Source organism: Populus trichocarpa, chromosome 13 (assembly GCF_000002775.5).
Source record: "Populus trichocarpa isolate Nisqually-1 chromosome 13, P.trichocarpa_v4.1, whole genome shotgun sequence".
Classification (NCBI taxonomy): Eukaryota; Viridiplantae; Streptophyta; class Magnoliopsida; order Malpighiales; family Salicaceae; genus Populus; species Populus trichocarpa.
The window spans coordinates 6,514,329-6,533,020 of record NC_037297.2 but is presented as its reverse complement, the minus strand read 5'-3'; the positions used below and the strand labels follow the sequence as shown (position 1 = coordinate 6,533,020).

Sequence of the window (18,692 nt, the reverse complement as noted above, 5' to 3'; positions counted from 1 at the left end):
TGAGTTGTATTTTATGAGTTAGAACAATGTTGATTTGAAGAAAATTTGATGAAAAATTAATGATCAATAACATTTTTAGTCTAAAGTGAATGTTTTATGTACTAGAATGGCATTAATACGAAGAAATTTTGATAAAATTGTTGATGTTTATTAATCGAAAGACAATTGAGGATTTCTTAAAAGAATATATGGAATCAATTCGACACCATGTATAAGTTTGGTATAAATTGAGAAAACATCCTTTTTTTTTTCTTTTTTTATGGCTTTTCAGTCACCATCACAGATGAGTGTGTTTTGTAAAATATTAACTAATTGGGGAAAATTAATTTTTTTATATAAAATATTGTTTATTGGAATGATAGTTTTTTGTTTTGATTTTTTTTTAAATTCTCGAGTTATAAGATCAGAAAAACCTAATGAAAAGTAAATAAAATAAATTATGAAGTTTAATTCTAAATCAAATCAATATTAAAAAAGAAAATTAAAAAAAAAATGAGTCAATCGGGTTAACATGTTAAATCAGGTTAACCCATCAAATTTAAGATTCGTATAATGAGAATGTAATAATTATATAAAAAAATTTAATATTAAAATGAGAATGTAATAATTATATAAAAAAATTTAATATTAAATGATAAAATTTAAAAAAAAATTGATTGAAAAAAAACAACAAAACAAATGACTATTTTAATGAATAGTGTTGTTTTGGAAGGGGTATATTAAAACTCCATCCTCCCTCTTTTAGTTTAAATTTAATAAATTACAATAAACCCTGAAGGTAACATGAAATTATAGAAACCACCTGAATATTCGAAGATTCGGCCAAAAGCCTATTTGTATCCAAAATATCGTTAATTGCTATTTAAAAATATAGTTAAATTAATAAATTAGAAAAAAGTATTAGAAAAATCTAACCAAATGGATAGAAATTAAATAATAAATTTAATATTTCTCATCTACTAAAAATAATGATGATCATGTCCACTTTATTTTATATTCTTTTTCTAATTTGTTAAGTTTTTTTAATTTAATTATCTTTTTTAGTTGTAACTCAGAGCATTTCAGACGCGATATGGGATTTCTGTGATATTTTTTTCAAATATTAAAGGTTCATATATATATATATATATATATATATATAGATGCTCTCACACGGTGACATTGTCCATCACTTTTGAATACTCTCTTTTATGGACAACAATTTCATACTGTATAAATAGGTAATATCCATTCAAAAAGATAGCTTTCATGTATTTCTAAACATAAAATTCTTTGGACCTAAAAAAATCTATGTGACTTTTTTTTTTTCTTTTCCTTGATTATGGTTTTTCTGTGTTAGAGAATAATATAAATCATATCCTGGAATCTCATCTAACAGCTTAAGCTTTTGGGTTGAGATGGTTCTTTGACATGGTATCAGAGCCTTAATGACCAAGTGGTCTCGAGTTCGAATTTCACCATCCCCATTTATTTGATAAAAAAATTAAGTACAAGGTAATGTGGGTCTGTTCAAGTTTCAAGCCCAAAGGGCTTTCACTTGAGGGGATGTGTTAGAGAATAATATAAATCATATCCTGAAACCTCACCTAACAGCTTAAGCTTTTGGGTTGAGATAGTTTTTTGACAGTCTGCAATAGCTTATTTCTCCTTGTTTTCATTATATAGTACTTAAAATCTCAAAACTTATATACTAAAACTCCCCATAGTTTAAATATTACAACAAATTATTTGGGTTGAATGTTTAGAATTTTATGATTAAACCCTCAATTATTTTATGAAAAAAAAACAAAATTTTCAAAAAACAAATCCTAGAAAAGAGAGGTTTCAGGAGATTTATATTGTTACACGAATAAGTAAGGTAACGTGAAAGGAAAAAAACCTCAAAGGTTGGCTTAACGAGGGTTTTTAGTATTTGTTTAGAATTGTGATAACGGTGACGACTTAAAGTGTTTTTTATTTAGAAATGCATTAAAATAAAATTTTTTTAAAAAAAAAATTATTTTTCACATCAACACATCAAAACAATCTAAAAATATAAAAAAATTATTTTAAATAAAAAATAAATTTCAAAATTTTAAAAACACAATTTACATCTCATTCCCACCGGACAGATCATTAATTTCCAAGTTCAAATTTCGAAGTCAGTATTTAAAGATTTTTATTCAATTTTTCTGAGTGTACTATGATGCTGTAAGAAGAGAGAGAAAAAAGGTTAGAATGGAAAAAAAAAAAAAACAAATTAAATAGTGACATGTGTTGCAAGTAGGAACCTAGAAACTGATAACTCATTTTATCTCTATGGAGGGTTTTTTTTATATAAAAAAAATATTTCACGATTAATTTTTAAATTTAATTAATTTATTAAAAACTATTTTTATTTTTAGTTTAACATAGGTGTCCAGGTCAGTTTGCGCGCACCTCGACTAATCCCACGGGCCCTGAAGTTAACGACCATGTAAACCTCCAGTGGCCATCATATGAGCAACCACAAGGCTCGAGCCTGAGACCATAGAGAGAGCAAACAACTTGGTCCCAAATTCTTACTATTGGACCACCACCTAGATAATTATTAAAAACTATTTTTAAATAATGATGATGCATCATAAATATTTTACTGACAAACAATATCAGTCTTCAACCATAGTAAAATGAACAATAAAACATTGCCTAAAACCACGAATGGAGTCGTTACAAAAAAATAAATTAAATTAAAGCCTAAATATTTGAATAAAATCACAACTCTACCATTGTAAGAGCTTATGTCCTTTTCGTGCTCTTACTTTTGTATTATATGGTACACCTCGTTGTATTATAAAATTGGATGTATATTTGGAAATTCTTAATTTTTTTTCAGAGGACAATTCATTATTATTCTAAATATTTTAAAATAAAAATATTTTTTTAATATTTTGAAACTTTGAAAAAAAATGTAGATGTTTAAATTAAAATAAATATATTAAAATTAAAAGTATAGTTATGAGAAGCAAAATAATTATTCAAATAACTAAAAGAACTGATTTTTTATTTAATTTTTTTGTGATCTAATTTCATGAGATAAAATTTTAAATTATAGAAAATGATAAAATTAAAAGAAAAAAACCATAATGTAAAAGATAGAGAAAATATGTGGTTAACCTTAAAGCTTTTAAATTTTTTATTTTGATCTAAATATTTATTTTGTTTATTTTTCAATCTCTAAATTTGAAAGAGGAGAAGAAAGCTCGTTATAAAACATTAAAAAAGATAAAGTTGTTGGTTGATCACATTCTAGCCACAAAAAAAAAAAAAAATCTTGGTGTCAATGAGTTTCTATTAATGAGAGGAGTTTAATGAAAGTGTTCCATCTAAATATTGCAGAAAGTAGATTAAGTTTTGTTTGGTTTATTTCTATTCGATTGATTTTTTTAAAAGTGATTTTAGAGTGTTTTAGAGTTGTTAAATGGTTTTTTGAGGTTTATGCAGTGTTGTGGAGATGTTTTAAGGGGGATAAGATATGAAAATTGTGTTTTTAAAGTCTAAAAAACTAACCCTATTTTCCTAGTCAAGAGAGGTGACTAGAAAAGCGATTGATCGATTACATGAGTAGACGACAACATATCATCTTCTATTAGGAAAAAAAAACTAATAAAAAGGCATGGATCTGGGCTTTTAGGCCTATATGTGTCTTGGTTGTTGATTAAGGCAAGATGCGTGGGTCTAGCCTATCAGCACCTCGTCTCTTTTGTGTTTTTTTTATTTTTATTTTTTAATCCTTTCCATTAGTTATTTCTATTTAAATATTGATTTATGTCATCTCTCTTATTTCATAAACAAATTGATTTAACTTTGTTTTTTAAATAGTGATTGATATTTTTATATTTTTTTTAGTTGCATGATGCTTTAAAGAGATTAATTTGATTTGTATATAAAAAAAATTTCTTCTTATATCTTATATGAATGACCTGTATTTGTATGATTTTTTATAAAAACAAAAAGAATTTGTTATTAGCAACAAGATTTAGTCACTAAGATAAATAAGTGAAAATATTTAAAAGTTTAAAAGTTTTATATGTGTATCTAGTTTAAAAAAACTTCAAAGCAATTTGTTTTCCAGCAACTACCACACCCTTTCTAGCCTCCGATATCCCATCTTAAACGGAGGTGGTTGACATGACCCATACCAACAGGAAGAAGAACGAGTTGGTCAACTTGTGGAGTGGTCCACGCACCTCCTTTCTGTAATGGCACATGCAACGAAGATCTGCAAGTCAGCATGTCATTCTGCTTGTATAATCTATATGTTAGGATTATTTTTTTAACAATGTTTTTCCCATTCCAGATGACTTTGACAATTTGTAAAGGTCAATTTTAATGAAAGTGTTTTTCCATCTAAATATTGCAGAAAAGTAGATTAAGTTTTGTTTGGTTTATTTCTATTCGATTGATTTTTTTAAAAGTAATTTTAGAGTGTTTTAGAGTTGTTAAGTGGTTTTTTGAGGTTGATGTAGTGTTGTGGGGATGTTTTAAGGGGGGAAAGATATGAAAATTGTGTTTTTAAAGTCTAAAAAACTAATCCTATTTTCCTAGTCAAGAGAGGTGACTAGAAAAGCGATTGATCGATTACATGAGCAGATGACAGCACATCGTCTTCCCTTGAGGAAAAAAAAACTAATAAAAAGGCATAGACCTTGGCTTTTAGGCCTATATGTGTCTGAGTTGTTGATTAAGGCAAGATACGTGGGTCTAACCCATCAACACCTCGTCTTTTTTGTGTTTTTTTTGTTTTTATTTTTTAATCCTTTCCATTAGTTATTTCTATTTAAATATTGATTTTTGTCATCTCTCTTATTTCATAAACAAATTGATTTAACTTTGTTTTTTAAATAGTGATTGATATTTTTATATATTTTTTTAGTTGCTTGATGTTTTAAAGAGATTAATTTGATTTGTATAAAAAAAAAATTTCTTCTTATATCTTATATGAATTACCTGTATTTGTATGATTTTTTTAAAAAACAAAAAGAATTTGTTATTAGCAACAAGATTTAGCCACTAAGATAAATGAGTGAAAATATTTAAAATACAAGGAACAACTAGTTTAAAAGTTTTATATGTGTATCTATCTTTTATTTCTACTACGAAGATTAACTTTCTACTTTAATATTTAATTAGTGTTAATAACATTTTTATTTATTTATCAATTCACTTGTTTCTTGGTTTATTTTATAAAGTATAAACAAGATCTTTTTTGTTTCTCAATTAAAAAAATATAGATGATACATGAAAACATATCCATAGCGTAATTATTTTTTTCACGTTAAAAAATAACTTGAAATCCTACCATAGCATAAACAACATGGTTGCATTTCTTAATTAAAAAAATTATGATATTTTAAAATGCATCCACAACATTAATACATTCTTTTATTATGTTTAAAATTAACTTGAAATTCTACCCACAACGTAACGTTGATGATAAAACTAGTAGATTCTTAAGGAGGAAAAAAGGAAAAGACAACACAAAAAGTAACCATATCTAGAAAAAGAGGGGCATAAGTTACTTTCCCATCATTTCATAAGTCGAAGTAATGGTGTCATGACCTATTTTTTATCTCTAATTTTTCCATGTATTATAAAAAATATTTTTTTCCAAAAAATATGTTGTCAAGGTAAATAATAAAAAGAAAAAAGAAGAAAGTTTAGGGAGTGATATAAGAACAAAGAGAGAACAAGGGACTGAAAAAAGTAGGGACTAAAAAATAATAAGGGAAGAATATGTGAAAGAGAAAACGAGAAATAAATTGGAGGATCAAGCAAAATTAAAAAAATAATATTGAAAGAGATCATACACATTAAGAAATAGTAGATTTAATTAATTAGGAATCCATGCTCAAGAAGGAAACAATATAATTATCTAATATTATTTTTTCAATTTAATTTTTCATGTTTTGTAGGGATCTCAAACAATATAAACAGATGGCATACATAAACACAAAGGTAGGATACACTCATACACATACAAAAATTGAAGGTGAGACTCTTGAAAAAAAATTCTAGCCAAACAAAAGACCTTACTAAGAGAAGACAAAAGGAGAAAAAACCCTAGCCACCAAAATCTTTGAAGTTTCCAATCTCTATCCTTGCTCAACCACTGACCATCGTGACTACCTCCATTGCCCACCACCGACGTCCACTCACTTTGGCAATCCCACCCACTGTAGCAACAACCTCGAACAAACCCCTAAAGCAGCAGATCATGACATAAAACAATAGTTAAAAAAAAACTTCAAAGCAATTTGTTTTGCGGCAACTACAACACCCTTTCTAGCCTCTGATATCCCATCTTAAACGGAGGTGGTTGACATGTCTCATACCAACAGGAAGGAGTTGGTCAACTTGTGGAGTGGTCCACGCACCTCCTTTTTGTAATGGCACGTGCAATGAAGATCTGCAAGTCAGCATGTCATTCTGCTCGTGTAATCTATATGTTATGATTATTTTTTTAACAATGTTTTCCCCATTCCGGACGACTTTGAGAATTTGTAAAGGTCAATTTTAATGTTCATACATGATTTATTTATTTTTAGAATAATTTTTTATTTATTTGTTAAATTCTGAAACATAAATATATTCTAGTAAATTCATGATGTATTCACGATTTTGTTTTCACGTTCGAGTATGCTCATTTTTATTAATTGATTTGGTTGAAATATTTGTGGTTATTTATATTGGTCATGCTTGGTAAAATAATTAATTTATAGTGGGTTAATATAAATTAGGAAATTAAAGAAAATAATTTAAAACTCCTTTTACCATTATTTCAAATCTCGTTCTATAATTTAAAAAGTGAGAATTAGATTTTTATATCAAACTTAAATCTCGAATCATCATTCTAAGAATTCTCATCTCCAACAATAATAAATATAAGCATTTAGTTTATGTGAAATACTAGCATGTATGCATAATATGTTTTCTTTTATCATAAAACCAAATCATAATTAGATATAATATTTTATAATAACTTTCATATTTTTTTTTTAGAATAACCAGCCCTTCATGACCAAAAAAATATATTTAAAGACCAATTAAAGTGAATTTTTTTCCTTATCTTTTCACATGATAAGATTGCGGAGATATAATCGCGACAAAAGGTACCTCAAGTCATGAAAGAAAAGTCCCAAATTTCAAATAATAATTATAAAAATAAACAAATAAATTCCCTAAATTATTGGTGTAGTGCTTGGGTATGGTCCATTCCACGTGCCAAGATACGGTAATGTATTAAATTTATTTCCAGTAGCAGAGCCAGAGCACCATTTATCTCTGGCCTTTACGTTCTTTTCACCGTTCTTCATTGTTGCAACCCGCAAGAAGCCATGGATCCTCAGGAGCTTAAACAAGGCATAGCCGAGCTTTACGACGAGTCGTCAGGTGTGTGGGAGGACATATGGGGAGATCATATGCACCACGGGTTCTACAACCCGGATGATCAGGTTTCTGGATCCGGGTCGGATCATAGGGCTGCCCAGATCCGAATGATGCAGGAGGCGCTTCGTTTCGCTGGCATTTCAGGTTTGAACTTTGATCACAGTCTCTCTCTCTCTCTCTCTATATATATATATATATATATATATATATAGTAGACGACTAAAAGTAGTGGTAATGAATCTAATTTTGTGATTATACTGGTAGCCTTTTCTTATCTATATAAGGACGGACCGTGTCGGTAACACCCAAGACATAATTCACTATATTTTAGAGTGAGTCATATATTTTAGAAAATTACTAAATAAAGAAATATATAGTGCGTGTTTGACAGTGTGGTTGTGGGTGTTTTTTAAATAACTTTTCGTGTTAAAATACATGTCAATGATATTTTTTTATTTTTTAAAAAATATTTTTAACATTAACATATCAAAACGATTTAAAATGTATAAATTATATTAAATTTTAATAAAAAAATAAATTTTAAATTTTTTAAAAACATAAATTAAACCACGTTATTAAACACTGCCTTCAAATAGTAGCCTGAATCATGACTCGGTCAGAAAAGAGTCTGAGTTCACGCATGTCCGTGCAACCTCAGAGGTCTCATATGCCTGATAATGTTATTTCCACCACATATTCTGGACCCTGTCTCAAGAAATTAAAAAAAAAAATCAACTTGGTCTTGTCTTCTATGAAGGAGTAAACTACTCTTTAGTCCCTGTGTTTTGAGCGATGTTATAAATTAGTCGTCTACTACGTGTTCAGGGACCAACAACTTTGTCTCTTTGTCTGTGCTATAGCTGTCGTACATGGACGAGGTCTCAAATCACCGAGTTATCGGTCAATTATGGAAATAAATTTAATTTGGATAAATGTAATAATTGTCATTTTGCATCACACGTGTCCACCACTAACTGCTAAGGGGATGTGTGGAGTTAGAAGAGGGCAAGTGTTCATTGTTAATCTATTGCTATTTTGATTAAACACAATTAGAATGATTAAGACAGACATAAACGAGATTATGATAGTATGTATAGAATAGTTTTAAAAACCTGCTGGTGCCTGGGTTCTGGGTTTTGACCGGGTCACCGGATCAATTTTTATTTTTAAAAAATACAAAACGACGTCGTTTTAGTTAAAAAAAAAACAAAAGTCAACGGGTTGCAACCGGGTTTTGACCGGGTTTTGCCGGGTCAACCGGGTCGTCGGGTCAACCCGTCGGGTCACACCGGGTCATGGCTTATCCTATTTTTTATCAACTCAGCCAGGTTTCAGCTCCGGGTCGACCCACCGGGCCGGGTCGGGCTGGGTTTCAAAACTACAATGTATAGTCAAATTAATTAAACAAGACGACATTGGATTGACCCGGCAATGCTGTAGCCCGCGACCAATGTCTAAACTCTATTAGTTGTTGTTAGGCATGACGAGGGTGTCTGAAACTGTAATAATGATTGCTTTTTAAAATGTATTTTTTGTATAAAAATACATCAAAATAATATATTTTTTTATTTTTTAAAAATTATTTTTTATATTAGCACATATAAAATAAATTTAAAAACAAAAAAAAATTAAATTTTCACCACGTTTAACGGTGTCAGAAAAAGCTAGATGTGGAGGTGATTCCTGCAACTAGAGCTGATGACATTGCCGATACCTGAGAGCCAGCAACAGCATGTATGTCTTGTGATGCTAGTTAGTAAGATTGGCCGCTCTTGTTTTCAAGTTTGTGAACAGAAAATTGTAGGAGTAGATAACCTTCTAGTGGCAGTAATATTAGCATTTGGCAAAGGACCATGGGGGAGCTAGAGGAGCTAGGAGGAGCCACGACACGCGTTTTCTTTCATAAACTATCTACTTGACTTGCATTTCTTCACACGTTAAATATTTTTTTTTATATACAAAATTTATATATATTTTTGACGTGTTTTTATATATAAAAATATCTTGTAAATTAAAAAACTCATAAATACATGTAATCAAATAAATTTAGAACTATATAAATTAATAAACAAGAAAAAAATCATTAACAATAACTAAAAAAATTTAAAAAAATCAAGAAACATATATAGATTAGGATACTTAATCTCACAAGATAGGATATTTGCCCGGTTGTGCTTGTTGAATTTCTTTATTCAATCAAACCATAATAGAAATAGACACATATTAAATTAATCTAATAAAATAGAATAAAAATATTATGCAATAATGTACATACTAGTAATATTATTTAAAAATAAAGTTAATTTATATAAAACATAAAAAATTATAGATGAATCAGAATAATTTTTTCAAAAACTAAATTTTTTTTTTTGGATTCGAGGAAACCCCACCTCCCGGAAAGCACACTCTGTGGGCTCAGGTGAGTGAGTAAAACCCCGGCTGTCCCAGGTTCTTACAAGAGGTGCACGCCCTGACTCGAACTCGAGATCTGCTGTGCAGATCTCAAGCCCTTTGTCATCACGCTACGCCCCTTGAGGACTCAAAAACTAAATACATGTAGTACCATAAAACAAATTCTATCAAAAAAAGATTAAATATGAAAAAAAAATCACATTCAAAAGGCATTAATTGAAACATAAATTTAAAAATTATTTAAGAAAAAAAAATTAAAAAAAGATATCAATTAAAAAAATATATCAATAAAAAATAACTAGGATGTTGTGGCTTAACTCGTCAAACTCATGCTCCGGGTTATGGACTCAACTGCGTTCAATAATTTTTTAAAAAAATTTATATTTAACCTTTTAAAAAAATAGAAAAGGGCCAAAATAGCCCAGGCACATGGGTGGGTCTTCAAGCCCAGGCTCGAGCACCTGGTTTTGTTTTTGTTATTTCAAATTGTCTGCCCTTGTTTTTTTTAAGAAAAAACACGCAGACGATGTGTTGCTTGCGAGTCAAGATTCTGGCCACCTAGCGGTGGGCAGAAAATCATGGTAGCCTTTTTTTTTTTGTTAAAAAAAACTTAATTTTAAATCATTTTAACTTAGAAACACAACATTCTTTAAACACCCATAAATCAATTCATAAACTCAAAATACCAAAAAAAAGGATCAAAAAACACGAAATCAAGCCTGGGTAGATTTATCTTCCTCGTCCTAGATTTGTTTTTTCATGAAATATTACGGTTCTAAACAACCACCACCAGCCCTACATTTTACGTAAAGGAACGAGTGTTTTACTAGTGTTGCGAACATTTTTGTTTTTTTACAATACAAGTATCCTAATATCATGAAATTAAATCCTCTTTGTATATTTTTTAAAACCCATTTTCTGGATTTTTTAAGAAAAGTTTTATAAATTTTATTAAATACTGATCTGAAATTTGAGCTCAGAAAATAAAATAAAAATCAGTAAAAGTTTTTAATCACAAGACCAATACATTTTAAGAATTTCTTATAAATTATTTTATTTTTAAATAGTTTTTTTTTCTTGATTAATACAAATAAACACCAACCTTAATATATTAATTACATTATTTAATTTATATTTATTTTTAAGTAGTTGGGTTTTAAATATTTCACATAAATAGGTATCGAACTTATTGAGAATGACCTCTTGGTATTAACTACGAGGTAATGGAATTGATTTTGCTTCATTCTTTGATATAACTAAGTTAGCATATGATAAGATTAGTCCCTGTCAAGTTCACTCTTGGACATTGTGTTTTTCACGCAACTTCATTCTTTGGTATTAAGTTGTATGTCGGACTTGTGAAAAAAAATAAAATTGTAAGGAATATAGTTGCGTGATGGTTACATCCAAGAGTGTTAATTCTGTTATTGTTTTTTTTTTAAAAAAATTTGAATGATATATTTTGGTTTTGAAGTATTTTAGCATGTCATTTTGGGATTGAAAATTTTCTTTTAAAATAAATTAATTAAAAATTATACAATTCAAATCTCAAACTCAATATCAAGTATCTAATTATAATTTTAAAATTTAAACATTTATATTCAATAACAACTAGATCATTGATTCGAGTTATATTGCAGGTCGTATCAATTTTTTTTTAAAACATAAAAAGAAATATTCAAGCATAGCTAACATTTTTCTAATAAAAAAAAAAACTTAAATTATGTGAGAGTTGATTCGATATGACTTGATCGAGTCGATGAGTCTAAAAGCAACTTGAACGACATGTGAAAATATAGTCTGACTAAAAAGAATTCAAGACAACATTATTTTTTAAAAAACATATTGAGACTAAAATATATTAAATCGATCCAAGTTAACTTGTGTTAACCTTTCAAATTCACGATCTGGGTTATGAGACCCTGATAACTCTATATAATGAAAATCAAAACAAATTATGAAGTTCAATTCCAAATAAACTCATTGTTGAATTATGAAATTAGGAAAAAAATCAATCTAAAAAAACACAATACAAAATTACTTAGGCTCCGTTTGTTTGCTGAAAAGTAGTTTTCTTTTGGAAAGTGAATTCCGGAAAAATGAATTATTTTTCGATGTTTGGTAGTGTAATGGAAAATAAGTTGGAAAACACTTTCCAGTGTTTGGTTATGTCATGAAAAATGAACTGGAAAATAACTTATTAATGTTTTATTTTTTTTCAAGTTTATTAAAATAATGAGGAATAAATCTTACAAATTAAAAAGTTGAATGAGAATGAAATTGAAAAAAAATATAATTTCATAAATTATCTCAAATAAAATAAATAATAATCAAAATAATAGAAATTAAATCTAAAAAATAAAAAAAATTAAAAGATGAAGAAATTAAAATAATAATAATTAACATTTCATAAATTATTTCAAATAAAATAAGTAACAATCAAAAGAATGAGGACCAAATTTGATAGATAAAAAATTTCAATTAAAAAATAATAAGGGAAAAGCAAATAATAATTATAAAAATGAGGACCAAACTTAATATAAAAATTAAATTCTAAGGGATGAAATTGAAAAATAAATATTCAAAACAAAATATATATAGCAATCAGAAGTTTGATGATCAAATTTGATATAATCAGCAAATAATATGGCATTTCTAAATTTTTCACAACTTCCGGAAAGTGTTTTCCGCCCAAAATAAAAGGAAAACACTTTTCTGGAAACCAATCCAAATTTTTCTTTGACTGGAAAGTGTTTTCTGTTGACCGAAAAGTGTTTTCCGTTGACGAATTTTCCTAATGGCAAACAAACACAGAAAAATGGTTTCCCGGAAACCACTTTCCGAGAAACAAACACCCCCTTAAGTCTACTTAAGTTAACTCGTAAAACTCATGAATCAATTCATGAAACTAAGATAATTTTATAGAAAACAAACAAAAACAAATGAAAAAGTCTAATTTATAATCAACCAAATGTTGAAGATGTTGAATGATGAAAATAAAAAATAAAATCAATTTAAAAATAGATAAAAAAACTCAAGTCAATCGGGTTAAATTGTCAAACCTGTGACATATTCAAGACTAAAATAACTACAAAGAAAACAAATCATAGCAAATTATAAAGTTTAATTTTTATTTGTTGAAAATAAAAAAAAATAAAATATTATTTATGAAACAAAATGAGCAAAATAAATATAAAATATCTCAGCAAACTTGGCTAAAATGTCCGGAATGAATTGAGATTAAAAAAATAGAAATAAATTTGTTACAAGTTATTTTATTTTTTTGAAATGATACGGGTGCAAATCATTGAAGACAAAACATAACAAAGGATATAATATGCATGACCCAACAAAAGGAAAAAATACCATAGTCTAAAATCATTAGTGAGACTTTAATAAGCGAGCATGTGGTACTTCAGGTATGTTTTCAAAAATAAAATTTAATTAAATAAAAATATAGTTTAACTAGTGATCAATTTTAGTTTTATTTTCTAAAGATTATTAATTCAAGTCTCACAAGTTTCAGGGCCGCTGGAGACTTATATAGTCATTAACTTCAAGGCCTGTGGAATTAATCGAGATATACGCAAGTTGACCCGAACACCTGTGTTAATAAAAATATTTAAAAATAATAAATTTTTAAAATTTTTAATTTTTAACTTATCACATCAAAATTATTTAAAGAATATTAATTTAATATTTTTAAATAAAAAAATTTAAAAAACAAATTTTAATAAAAAAACAAAGGCTCACTACCAAACAAATAAAAAAAATAATATCTTCATGAAAAAGCAAAAAACCCACACCATATCCCATCAAATCCTCTCTCTCTCTCTCTCTCTCTCTGTAGCAGACGCGACACCTCATCTTTCCCCTCTTTAATTGTAGTGTTAATCAGTCGAGAAACCCCACAAAGCAAAGTAAAACAAAACCCCCCCTTGAAAAATTACTCCCTAATAATAGCAATACCCATCATGACTAGTATGCTACTATCCAGCACGTCACAAACCCAAATCTTCCACAACATCCGCGCGTTCCAGCCCATTCCTCACCTCCACCCATACCGTACGACGTGTCTTGCCCCACTGCCATGTCGTTCCCGGTCGATACGTTGCGCGGGGTCAACCGCCGTTGCAGACACTGGCAGTACTCGAGAGCTTAAGCAAGGCATAGCAGAGCTTTACGACGAGTCCTCTGCTGTATGGGAGGACATTTGGGGAGACCACATGCATCACGGATTCTACTACCCGGATGAAGTAGTTTCCGGGTCGGATTCCGATCACCGGGCTGCTCAGTTCCGAATGATACAAGAGGCACTCAGTTTTGCCGGCGTCTCTGGTTTGTTACTCTTTTTTCTTTGCTGCCTCTCTTCCATATATATATATATCTCAGCTCCCAAAAACCTCCGTCTTATAAAAAAAAAACTTACGTGGCGTCCTACTATTAGTCCTGCAGTTTATGTTTTTGTTTTTTTATATGCCATTAGCATAGTAATGAAACCAGCCCGGGTAACGGGCTGGCTAGGCTAGTCGGATTGATGTGATTAATTCAAGTTGATTTAGATTTTAAACTTTGATCTGGGTTATATCCCAGATAAATTTGCCGGCTAATCTAGATTTAATAGCTAAAGAATATATTATTATTATGCTAAAAAATGCTATGTTTTGACTTTTGTTGTGTAGGCTTGAATGGCTTTGTGAACATGTAATTTTAATAGAAGAAATCTGAGTGTCAAGTCTCGTGATGAAAACATTGTTCTTGTAATATGGATTACGACTCGTATTATGAGTGCTGCCAGAGTCTACCAAGATGAAGAGTGGTTGCTTGTCAATCTTCCCCACCACTCTCAAGGTGTGAAAACAAGCAGTGCCCTCCAAATGCATTGATAGAAATGTGAGGAATGATTTCTTCAGAACCTAGCTAGTTCCTGAACAACTTCTTCTCCACTTTTTTCTTCATCATTCACGATACACGATGAGTAACCTTTTTTATTCTTACACCTATGCCCTGTTATGAACTTCTCATCACACCAGAAACAGTCCTTTTGCTCTCCTCTCCCCCACCTCCTTGCTCCTTAGTGACCTAGTGGGTTTTGTGTTTGTTTGGTTAAAGTAGTTTTGAGTGGGAGTAGGTAAAATGTCTATTTGAGATGGTTTTAAGGTAATTGGAGTTGATGAGTTTGGAATTCTGTGAGTAGTGAAGTAAGGGTTGAACCTGGTTTGGTTTGCTTGAGTGGTAGTTTGGGTGGGGTATTTAGAATGGCCTGGATGGTTACGCCTGTAGGTGAGGGTGTTCTGTTGCAATTTGGCTAAATTATAAGCTAAATTTTTTATCTCCACCCCAAATCCTCTTATGAAAAAGACTAGAGCCGATTTCTCATTAACCTCAGCTCTATTCCATAATATGTCGAAGTTCTGGATATAAGTTTCCAGGTTCCCAACTTCCTTAATTCCATGAGTTCTTTCAATGGGTCCTTCTGACCCCTAAATCTAGAACATAGAGCATCCACATATTCACTCCACGAGATTGTCTTATCCCCTAAGCTTCTCGTAAAGTTTTGGTGCCAATACAAGGCCATCCCATCTATGTAATAGGAAGCTAATTTCAACTTGTTATCATCCTTAATTTCCTCCATCTCAAAATATTGATTGTATTTATACAACCATTTATGTACATCATCACCATCAAAGTTAGGAAAATCTTGTTAAGGTCTATGTACCTTGCAATGTAACTATCCTCCTCCACAAGTCTGACAAGTTTCGACTGTAGAATTTTCAGGAGTATTTTATTATCTCAAAACTGCAAATTTTGGTTGTGGTATATATATATATATATATATATATATTTTTTTTTTATTTTCCTCGTTTGATCACTAGATCGGTATATTTTTCCTAGAGCTTTATGTAACAACACTCCATCTGAGGAAAAACAAAACCAGAGTATGATTAATGTATATCAGCATGTGAATGAGTGTAAGCTTCTAATTAAGTCCCAGTCCATTATTTTTATATCTAAATTGTTTTCCAGAGGACCCAGAAAAGGGGCCAAAGACTGTGGTTGATGTTGGGTGTGGGATAGGAGGCAGCTCTAGGTACATAGCAAGGAAATTTGGAGCCAAATGCCAAGGCATCACACTTAGTCCCTTCCAAGCGCAGAGGGCCAATGCTCTTGCAGAAACTGAAGGGTTAGCTGACAAGGTGTGTGTTCCAACATTTGAAATATTTTACATTAATTTACCACTCCAAGCTCTGCAGTATAAATTGTGTGTAAACTCTAGCGTCTCTTTCTTTGGCCAATCACAAATTTAGTTGATATCTAAAACATAACCATGTTTACTTTCATTTCTGTTATTTATTTATTTGTTTATATTGATGGAAGCTGGTGAGAGAATTGGATCTGCTTCTGTAGTATCAACACCCTTTTCTTGCATCTTCATTCATCATTTTGTAGATAATAGTACTACACTAGGTTTAGCAATAACAATGTCAACATTTAGCAGGTTTCCTTTCAAGTTGCAGATGCATTAGAGCAGCCATTTCCAGATGGACAGTTTGATCTGGTTTGGTCAATGGAGAGTGGAGAGCATATGCCCGACAAAAGAAAGGTTTTGCTTCTCTCTTACACCTACTAGCTTCACTTATAATTCATTTCTACGCTTTAGATTTGCTTCATTTCTTGTTATACGTGGTTATCTCAAGTTCCACTCCTTGTTCCCTCAAACTGGCAGTTTGTTGGTGAATTGGCTAGAGTCGCAGCCCCAGGAGCCACAATTGTTATTGTAACATGGTGTCACAGGGTTCTTGGCCCTTCTGAAGAATCTCTTCAGCCATGGGAGATGAAGCATCTTAAAAAGATATGTGATGCTTACTATCTTCCAGATTGGTGTTCTACTGCTGATTATGTCAACTTACTTGAGTCCCTCTCTCTTCAGGTAAATACTGCCTTAAATTTGGCTAAAGGATTGAATATTTTTCACAAAATCAACGAGCTGCAACAAAGGCTGATAATTAAACTTAGCCACTCGTTAATGTTACAATTTGTATCCCTTACAGATACATGGTAGAGGTTTCATTTCGAGTAAAACAACAATATTGGAAAGAAATGATGAACTAAAAGCTAGTCAGAATTTGGTCTTCCATTTCATGACCCATTGACCCATGCTGAGTGGGTAGACAGAGAATTTGTCATTTTCACTTGCGAATATATATATTTCTTCTGGACACATTAGGACTTTAGTCAAAATCCAATTTTCCTCTGTGCCATTGTTATCATAACCTATTTGTTACCTCTAAATTTTCTTTTCAAAATGTAAAAACTAATGTCCCAGCTGTCATTGCATTGCAGGATATTAAGACAGCAGATTGGTCTCAATATGTTGCTCCATTTTGGCCAGCAGTAATTCGCTCGGCATTGACGTGGAAGGGCCTGACATCTCTGCTGCGCAGTGGTAAGCTTCGCATTCCTTGCTAGCAATTACTGTTCATTTTCTTTTGTTCCTTACCTTTGTTTCATTTGTTTCAATGGAAACTGTTTCTTGGAAAGCTTTCATGGTTTGGTGTGTTTTTGAAAAAAAAAAGCTGGATCCTTGGCTATGAATCTTTATGTGCAAGAGCATACGTGATATGTCATCATGCAAGGATGACAGTTAAATTTGATAGAAATCGCTGTGACAGAAATCGAGTAAAGCTATGCAAACAAATAAATCATATAAATTTGATAGAAATCGCTGTGACAGTTTAACCACCATTAAATGCTTTTGAGATTCTCATCGTCTATCACTTGACACATCAGTTTGTATTAAATTTTGATATGATTGTTTGCTGGTAAGCAATCTTCGTTCTTATGCATCCGAGGTGAACTACTCCTGTATGACCTTATGAGAAAGGGATCTCAGTGTACCTCTTTCCCATTTCATACCGTAAATGCATTTTGCTATGCATCTTCTCAAATTTGTATCTTTCTTACCATGAATTGATCAGGTATGAAAACCATCAGAGGAGCACTGGTGATGCCATTGATGATTGAAGGATACAAGAAGGGTCTGATTAAGTTTGCCATCATTACATGTAGAAAGCCCGAATAAATTTGAAGACTGCATTCTTCTTTAGACGCAGGAATGGCATCATTCATTACGACTGGAATATTTCTAAGGTTGGAAGAAAACAAAAAGAGAATAAGAATAGAAAACGGGGAAGGAATGCTGGCCAGAATTATAGCATTGCTAATGTTTCCTGGTTAGCTTCTCTCTAGCAGTTATGTTTGATGGTTGTGTATTAATTTATGGATTGCCAGGAGAATGCAAGTGACAGTTGCTATGGCCGGAAGGCTTCTTCTTTACTCTCTCATTGGTTATAAACCATAACTGAGGAGGCAGCATCCCAAAAAGCTTTGAAAAATCAGGCTCAAGGTCCTGATTTTAGGCTTGGGTTCGAACTTGTTATAAAATAATTTCTTAGAATAAAAAAAAGTTCCTCTAGCCTACTGAGGACTTGATTATATATTTGTTATAGAATAATTTTTTAATCCATAAAAAATTGTTTTTTTACCAACCCATTTAGTTTAGTGAACCTATAAATAAAGAGTATAAACAATAATTGTCTACCTTCTAAACAATGAGCAAAAAAACTGAGAAAACCTAGTAAATAAGAAAAGAAATAACCGAAAAAACCTAACTGTGAAAAAAAACCGATTAAAATTTTAAAAAAACCGATCGGTTTGGTTTGATTTTGGTTTTATAAGCTTAAAACTGAAAAAATCAAATTGAATTTAAATCGAATAAAACCGGAAAAAAACCGAGCCAAATTAGAAAAAACCGAGCCAAATCAAAAAAATCAAGTCAACCCGGTTTGAATTGGTTTTTGTTCTAAAAAACT

The 18,692-nt window shown here is 30.6% G+C and overlaps 1 protein-coding gene across 2 annotated transcripts; it reads left to right on the top strand.

Moving 5' to 3' along the window:
* The first annotated feature begins 7,254 nt into the window (after nt 1-7,254).
* On the top strand, nt 7,255-18,315 carry LOC7465624 (probable tocopherol O-methyltransferase, chloroplastic). 2 transcript variants are annotated; one of them, XM_024583875.2, is made up of 6 exons: nt 7,255-7,551; nt 15,847-16,016; nt 16,319-16,423; nt 16,547-16,750; nt 17,164-17,266; nt 17,799-18,315. In XM_024583875.2, the coding sequence occupies exons 1-6, from the start codon at nt 7,356-7,358 to the stop codon at nt 17,900-17,902; spliced, it is 882 nt and encodes a 293-aa protein (XP_024439643.1). In that variant the 5' UTR covers nt 7,255-7,355; the 3' UTR covers nt 17,903-18,315. The 2 variants fall into 2 exon arrangements, with proteins under 2 accessions (XP_024439643.1, XP_002319777.2); XM_002319741.4 differs by lacking the exon at nt 7,255-7,551 and adding an exon at nt 13,646-14,157.
* Nucleotides 18,316-18,692: the final 377 nt, after the last annotated feature.

Bases quoted from the DNA above. Each gene is read 5' to 3' on its own strand.
- LOC7465624 (XM_002319741.4), top strand. From the start codon at position 13,794: ATGACTAGTATGCTACTATCCAGCACGTCACAAACCCAAATCTTCCAC. The intron at 16,017-16,318 runs GTGTGTGTTCCA...AACATTTAGCAG, and splicing joins CTGAAGGGTTAGCTGACAAG to GTTTCCTTTCAAGTTGCAGA. The intron at 17,267-17,798 runs GTAAGCTTCGCA...TGAATTGATCAG, and splicing joins GACATCTCTGCTGCGCAGTG to GTATGAAAACCATCAGAGGA.